Genomic DNA, 8,337 nt, shown 5'->3' on the forward strand with positions numbered 1-8,337 from the left:
CCGCCCCCCTCGCCAGCAAGCCCACACTGGCATCTCTACTAGCTCCGTTTCGAGACAGGCTGAGGGACAAGTGTCTAAAGAGCTCGCCCACGGTCGCCGTGGCCTCCGGCGTCCAGCACTTAACCTGCTGCTACCGCCCCTCTCGGACCTGGTCTGCGGGGACCGGAACGCGAGCGAAGCCGCCCCCGCCGGAGGGGAGCCAGCTGGCAGGCGTGGCATAGGAGAGGTGATTTTAAAAAACACACCCGAAAAGCTTTCCATACTATGATGTTCAAACCAAATTATTTTAACACAGTACCACGCAACTCAAGAATACCAAACTGCGGGCACGCCCAACTTGGAAGTAGCAGAGGCGGACTTTCAACCGCTCCCGGGGTCAGGCCGGCGGGCGGGGAGGAGGCGCCTCCATTGGCCGGGCCCGGGGCATCACGGGAGTTCGCCGTACATCCAGGCCGGCGCTCGCTTTCACGCACCTGCACCTACGCAGCCCTCCCGGGCGCTCTTTTGGAGAAGGAACTCCTAAAGCTTTCAGGGCATCACTTCCCGCAACCAGCTGCCTTATGGAAGGTCGATGTTCTCAGTGTAAATGCGCTGCTTTCCTAAAGTGAGATTCAAGGGACTCGCTCCGTCCTGGCCAGCCCGGAACGACAAGTTGGAACCCCGCGTTTCCTGATCGACCTCATTGGTGGGATCACTTCCGCCCAAGGGTTTGGAATACCCGAGGCGCTTGGCGGCGAACACCCGGAAAGGCACTTCCGATGCCTGTTGCCAAGGCGCCGGCCCCGTGGGCCTAAAGGAGCGACATTATTGGCGTCGTCCTCTCCCCCCTTCCAGGGGGTCGAGATGTCGGGGCTCAGCTGCCCAGAGAGAGAGGGCTGTCGTAACCTGCTCGGCCTGCTGGATACCGACGAGATCATGGCCCTGTGCGACACCGTCACCAGCCGCCTGGTGCAGCCTGAAAACCGCCAAGGTGAGGAGAGACCCCCACCCCCAAGGGCGGTCGCCCTCCCCGGCCTCCCGGGCCCGCGGGTCGCGGCGGCGTGGGCGTGGGCGTGGAGGGGGAGCGCGGCCTCGCCCCCGCCCGTCGGGACCGCGCTGGACCGAGCCGGCGGGAGTCTGGGCCCCCGCAGCCTCGGACGGCCCCGCTGCGCCATTCCCCCCCGGGAGGCTGTGACCCTGAAAACGGCGCTGGCTTTACCCCTTGAACAATGTAGGCAAATGCTTGTTTAGAGAACGTGAATAGTCATTAAAAAAAAAAAAAAAGGAACCATTTTGAGGAACCATTTTGTTTCGATCAGCTGAGCGTCAGCTGTTAGCCGCTCAGGCACTTTCGAGCTTGTAAGGGAATATCAGACATTTTGTTCCATCTCCGGATAAAACAGATTATTACTGTAATAAAAGCGGGTGTTTGAATTCATCTATGTTCTTGGATCCAGGTTTTTTTCTGAGATTTTATGTAGAAACACATTGCTTCAAGAGTTATTAAACATAAGCCTGACTGTAACGAGTCCGGATAAAAATGCAATGAGTAGCTTAATAGTTTGTTTCATTTTATATACCACCTGGCCAGCTTTATTCTAAACTTGCTGGATTTTACTTTAAAATGTCAAAATTCCAGCCCCCTATAGTAGTAAGTGACTTATTTTATAAAAGACGCCGCTTTTTAACACTGTACTTTTCTACTTAAGTCAGATTTACATTTTGATCATTTAAGAAAATCTCTCATTTGAAACTTCGAACCATGAACATTGAAAGCAGAAATTCCTAAGAGAATGGTTTTAGACCTAATGTAGTTCTTCAGCTTTTACGTCTTTTACATAATCACCTCTAAAGTCATAGTGAGTGAATTTAAAATTGTAATACATCGAAATGCTGGATTTACTTGGTTCCCAGTACAAGAATGTGAAATGATTTGAAGAAATGTTTCTCAAAGAGGAACATGTAATCACTAAACATATGAAAAGGCAACCTCTTAGAAAGCAGTGAAATGAAAACCAAAACACACGATCTCTTTTTCCCTCCCCATATACCAAATTGGCAAAAAAACTAAATGTGCAAACTTCGAACGCTGGCGATGCTGTGGAGCAGCTTCTAGAACCACCGCTGTGGAAGCAGGTTTGCCGTTGTCTCCTGCAGCGGAAGACGCGCTCCCGCAGAGGCACAGGTTCCTAGACCCGAGCTGCCCACAGCGGAGCGAGCCTGTGGCCCCGGGACCGTGTTCCAGCGCAGATTCTGGCTCAGGGGCTCGCGGAGGGCCCAGAAGGTCCACAGTTTTAGCAAACCCCTAAGTGATTCTCCTCTTGTCCCTCTGCACTAGGGGACATGCGTGGAAGAAAGTAATAGTGTTGGTAATTGGACACACACGATGAAACCCTATCAACAGAAAGATAAATACTTTGTGACTTAGTCCGATAATTAACTATGGTACAACTGGCATTAATAAAGCTACGTATATTCTAATAGATTAATCTCAGAAACAACTTTAAGGGAAAAGCTGATTACAGAAGACATCTATTGGTGGGTTGAATTTACAGAGCGCTCAAACAATAGCAAATTATATTGTTCAGGGATATGTCACTAAAAAAAAAATCAAGGAAATCATAAACAACATTTGGGATAATAGCTACCTGTGAGATAGATGGGTAGAGAGAGGGAATGGCATTCAGGAGGGAGGGGTAAAATTATGACCTCAAAGATATTAGTAATTTCCTGTATCTCAAGCTGCATGTTATGTACATGGGAGTTCATTTTATTGGTATTCTGTATACCTCACACATGTTAAAAATAATCTTTTGTCTGTTATTTAATATAATTTTTTAAATTAAAAAAGTACAAGTCTGGGTTCTGCCAATTTTGGGGAGCATAATTATTGATAGCTTATGTATCCTCAAGTTTCATTATCTGTAGAGTGAGAAGATTGAACTAAAAGTTTTTGTACATCTAAAATACTGTGATTTTGCCCATTTTTAGGAATTATAACTGAATTTAGGTCCATTGCCGCCTAAGAAAATTTTTTTTCTGGCTTAAAGTTTTTCTTATAACACTAGGTTTATTTTTTTTATTTTTTTATCCTCACTTGAGGGTATTTTTCCATTGATTTTTTTTTAGAGAGAGTGGAAGAGGGAAGGAAAGACATAGAGAGGAGCCTGCAATGGAGGTATGTGCCTTTGACCAGGTACCCTTGACCTGGGATCCTTCCATTTGCAGGCTGACACTCTATCCACTGAGACAAACTGGCTAAGGCTTTTTTAAAAGAAATGCTAGAATTTCATTATATTAATGAGAAGTGAAAGGAAGAGGGAATTTTAGGTAGGAAAGTTAAAAGCATAAAGAAATTTTTTTTAAAGTCCCAAACCTGACAACCTACTTCCTGGTTTTTAAAAATGATAACCATCTCATGCAGAAGCAAAAATGTCATGACAAGAGTATAGATAGTTGATAGTTTGTGCTGATCCTGGACAAACTTACAAGTGACTCATGATTTTCTATTAATCTTTACAATTTCCTTCTAGATGCCATTCGTGCAATCTTAGTGTACAGTCAAAGTGTAGAAGAACTTCTGAGGCGTAAAAAAGTCCACCGAGATGTCATATTTAAGTACTTGGCATCACAGGGGGTTGTTATACCTCCAGCTACTGAAAAACACAATCTTATCCAGCATGCAAAGGATCACTGGAAAAAGCAATCACATCTGAAATTGAAGGAAACACCGGAGCCAGTTAACACCTCTCAGGACATTAGAAACTTGAAACAGGTAAAATTGATCGTATAGTTATAACCTGAACCATAATTCTGTTTCAAACTCTCTAGATAATCCTAGATCTGGCGTAACATGTTAATAATATTTTGATTTTTGAAATAATTTTAGCTTTTCTTCATTTCTACTTTAAAAGAATGCTATTGTCAGCTCTTTCTCATTTTGAAAATGGTCTCTGGTATTAAATTTCAGAAATTCCATGAAAGAAACTTAAATACTTTTTACATTTGGTTTTTAATCTAGAAAAAATTTTGTTGTAATTTCCACTTGCTGACATTGGCTGTTCCTATTCCTTTATATCTTTACTGTACATTTTAGATATTGTGTGAATATTTAAAAGTTGATTGAATGAACCTCTAGCTCATTTGCAGATTTTTAAACTGCACACCACAAACTGAATTAATGAGGTTTTACAGTGAGAGCTATTTCACATTAGGAAAGGATCTTCGTGATCATGGTATCTCCCCTGCCAGGTAAGTATAGGAAAGGATCTTATAAGGTCTTTCTTAATGTACTGAAAAGAACCTTGACTGTTAAATCATAACTGATGTGATTTCAAATTAGGGTCTGCCATATAATAGGTGTGAGCTTGTGCAAATAACTTGACCTTTTTGAGCCCTGTTTTCTTTATCTACAAAATGGGCATAAGGATAATATCTATGTCATAAGGCTTGTGAAGATAAAAGTAAATAGCACATACCACAGTGCCCAATATATTCAGTAGCATTGCTCAGCAAATACAAGATTTCATAACATGTAAATGAGATAGTTTTTTTAATAACCTGTGAAACCACTGGCACAATCAAGAGAAAATGCTTATATAAATCATTATTATTGATTATTCATGATGATTTTTTAAGAGGCTTTTGCGAAAGTCCACGGCCAGCGTGGCTTTCGCGCGTTCAAAGGCTTGGAGGAAGAGCTGATGCACAAATGATACACAAGATGAAATATTATTTTTAATACTGGGGGAAACTAGAGGAAAACTCAACCATAGCAGTCAAGTTCTCTCTCACTGCTCCATTCCCAGCTGCTTTTATTTGCTAGAATACACAATTGCCTTTAGGAATGCAAACAGACATATCAATGGTAATGTTTAGTAAACAGTAAGATTGTCAGGTCTTGGGGGAGTTTGCTTTAGGTCATTGAGTCAGCAGCAGGTAATAAAATGTAGATTTTCACCCTGTGAATATCAAAAGGAGTCCTGGTCAGCCTTCTGCCAGACTCCTCACATTTATATCAGTTACTGTTGATCTTGGTTTCCAGCAGGCTTTGTTAAACCTTAATTTTTTAGCTGGGTTTTTGGATGTTTCAGCTGGGAAATTCTAAAATGGTTTTCCCCTTTTTGCAGAAAGAATTTACTATGCATGATAGGTTCAGTGAGTTTACATGTAGTTCATTTCCCTTGTGCTATAATTAGTACTATATTAAAACCTAGCTCTGAAACAGGCTAGATAGAATAGATACAACCTTGATATTAACCTTGGTTATAGATATTAACCTTTCTTTTATTTTGTATTTATCTTAATCCACAGGAGAAAGAAGATAAAACTGAAAAAGTTGATTTCCGTCGATTAGGAGAAGCATTCTGTCGCTGGTTCTTTGAACTTCTTAATTCTCAGAATCCTTTTTTTGGACCACCTCAAGATGTATGGGGGCCACAGCACTTCTGGCATGATGTCAAGCTTAGGTTTTACTACAACACATCTGAACAAAATGTGACATACTACCATGGAGCAGAAATAGTGAGCCTTCGTCTGCTGTCACTTGTGAAAGAAGAACATCTTTTTCTCAGTCCCAACCTTGATTCCCATGGATTGAAATGTGCTTCTTCTCCCCATGGTTTGGTTATGGTTGGAGTTGCCGGGACTGTCCACCGAGGGAACTCTTGTTTGGGCATTTTTGAACAAATTTTTGGACTCATCCGCTGCCCTTTTGGGGAGAATACTTGGAAAATCAAATTTGTCAACCTGAGGATTATTGGACAGTCTTCCCTTGCTCCTGGAGCATTAATGAAACCAGCTATTACATTTGAACCGAGTGATCTAGAGGCCTTTTATAATGTAATTGTTGTATGTGGTGCCAATGAAGTACAGAGTAATGTAAGGCAGACGGATAGTCGAACTGGAGACCAAGGTTTGTGCAGTGGAAATGAGGCATTGTTGAACAAAAGATAACTGAGTTTAAGTAATCCTCTAAAGCACTGAGCACTGTATGTACGGAGACTATTCCAGATACTACATTGAGATATTTTAGTTGCAATATCTTTTTTGACTACAGACTAACCTATGTGAATACTTGCCTCTTTCTACCTGAGCTGCTGCAAATGTTCTAAGGGCTTAATGCAGTTCAGATAAATCCCACTTTAGATGTTATAAATGTTGTGCCCTAGAAACCAGGTAATATTTTCATTTTACTGAGTATAAATGTTCTGCTAATGTGTATACACATTTCATGTGGAAAAGGAGTGATGGTGTTCAAGGCTTCCCATAATTTTACAGTATTTAAAAAATATGCACTTTAAAAAAATTGCATATTTTAGAGGTGTCTAATGTAAAATCAAACTTCTTATTCTAGAAAACATCAGTGACATTCATATGCAAAAAGTTTAATAATATAGCAGGCATAGAAAAATTTACTTTGCCTTTTTAAAATCTGAGGAACCTATTTCAAAGTTATCTACTATAGTCCAACTTAGATATCTTAGAACCTGCAACATTTTCTGAACTATTTTGGGCAATGTTAAGTGCTGTTCTCAAATCAGACTTTATTATCTAAGCTCTAATAGTTTTATGGGGCATTTATTCTAACACCATGTAAAGGAAACATACTGTAGAAATTTTTGAAAGGTGTGCCCAGTTTCTAACTTTTAATTGAATTACTGTTTTTCCTCTTGCTTGATCTTGGTTGAGGCGACCAAAAAATAAAAATAAAATTATAATGTAAGCATATACTCCCTCATCATAAATTAAAATTATTAGGATTTTTTTCACCTGTAACTTGTTTTACTAGGATTGAGTTATGCAGGTTAAGTTGCCAAATTAATTACATAGTTGCTTTAAAATTTAAATTTCTCATCACCCAGCGGCTACTTGCTGATACTGGATTTAGTTTGTAATTTTAATTTTCAAATGAAAAAAAATTCAACTGGGAAATGCTGTGATGTTGTGTTGTACATGTTAACTTTTTACCTTTAACTCTGCTCATGATCATCTGGGTGACTGAAAATAATTTTGGAAGCAGGAGGAAAGAACTCTTTTTTGTTTTTTTAATGCCATCCCTCTTATGAGGAGTACAGATTGATATGTCCTAAAATAAAAACTTAAAAAAGGAGGGAAAACTCTTTTGTCTGTTATTAGAACAGTGTATTATTTAGATTTAAAGCCAATTTTATTTTTCTCTAAGTTGGAAGTATTATAACATGTAATTGATAAATATCCTAAGTAAAGGATAAATTAAAAACTATTCCCATCATTTTCTTTGTGCTATTGATGTCAAGTACTGCAAAAAATATAACTATAGATGCTTAAGATAGACAGAAACTGCCTCTAATACTGAATTTTTGAATTTGTGTAATGCTCCGGAAAAACTGCAGTCTCTGCATGTTTGTTTTAATCACCCTTAAAAATTCAAAATCTTCCTGATAGACTAAATCTCTTGAAGACTGGAGTTATGTTTCCTGTGAATCCGCAGCTGGGCACATCCATAGGACCTAATGTTGAACGGAATGGGTGAAAGGGTGACCAAAAGAAGCTTCTGTGTCTAGACTTTTATCTTTGGTGATTCTTATCAGTGGTAGCTTTTTGATCATATGATCTGTTTGAGTTGTATATGTGGATACATGGAAACTCTTAGGCCCCAAACTAACTCAGTTTTGGGAATATTTTAACTTTCATTTAAATTTTGATGAATTTCAGAAGCCCCAGATCAGAGTGGGATATACTAAGAGGGCTCTAAAACTACCTAGACACTGTTATAGGGGACGTGGATACTTCCCAGTTTGGAGGAGGAAGACTGGGAGAAACTGAAATTTGTTCAGTAAGCTTAAAACTTGGTAAGGCCTCTAAGAAGGTTCAGAAGCACAGTGCAGATTAAATGCTCCTTTTATACCACCCATTGACCTGTTTATGTTAGCGAATGACGCAGACCCCCACCCCAGCGGGTGTCTCTTGCTTTATTACATTTCACTGTTATTTGGAAAGTCTGTGGAGGCAAGTGGTAAAGAATAAAACATTCTGCACATAATTTATAGTAACTGACTGGTCAAACCATGGGGCCTTATGGGTTTTATTTACTGTAGGCTGATTTGCTGAAACTTAATAATGGTATACATCAACTATTCTTTTTTTGTGAAAATAAAAAAAATCTTAAAGTACTAATTATATCAGGATATTTTATTAGTATCTAGAATGCCCCTCCCCAAAAAAACCTATTTCATGTGTCTCATTAACAATAGCAAATAGAAAAAAAAGCCACTGCAAATAGCAAACTCAAGTCAGGAAAATGTTCCGGAGTTTTCAGAAAAGTAACATTTTTTATGCTGAAGAAAGGCTAGTTACTTAGTCCCAGTAAGAAATTGT

General features: G+C 39.8%; 1 protein-coding gene across 1 annotated transcript; it reads left to right on the top strand.

Annotated features, from left to right (window-relative positions):
• The first annotated feature begins 417 nt into the window (after positions 1-417).
• Positions 418-8,132, top strand: CUNH3orf38 (chromosome unknown C3orf38 homolog). Its single transcript, XM_036348115.1, has 3 exons — positions 418-970; positions 3,513-3,754; positions 5,293-8,132. The coding sequence occupies exons 1-3, from the start codon at positions 844-846 to the stop codon at positions 5,932-5,934; spliced, it is 1,011 nt and encodes a 336-aa protein (XP_036204008.1). The 5' UTR covers positions 418-843; the 3' UTR covers positions 5,935-8,132.
• The last annotated feature ends 205 nt before the right edge of the window (positions 8,133-8,337 follow it).

The sequence above is a fragment of the Myotis myotis genome, unplaced genomic scaffold (assembly GCF_014108235.1).
Source record: "Myotis myotis isolate mMyoMyo1 unplaced genomic scaffold, mMyoMyo1.p scaffold_m19_p_2, whole genome shotgun sequence".
Lineage (NCBI taxonomy): Eukaryota > Metazoa > Chordata > Mammalia > Chiroptera > Vespertilionidae > Myotis > Myotis myotis.

Excerpts from the sequence above, each read along its gene's own strand:
- CUNH3orf38 (XM_036348115.1), top strand. The coding sequence starts at position 844 with ATGTCGGGGCTCAGCTGCCCAGAGAGAGAGGGCTGTCGTAACCTGCTC. Across the intron at positions 971-3,512 it reads GCAGCCTGAAAACCGCCAAG|ATGCCATTCGTGCAATCTTA; the intron begins GTGAGGAGAGAC and ends ATTTCCTTCTAG. Across the intron at positions 3,755-5,292 it reads ACATTAGAAACTTGAAACAG|GAGAAAGAAGATAAAACTGA; the intron begins GTAAAATTGATC and ends CTTAATCCACAG.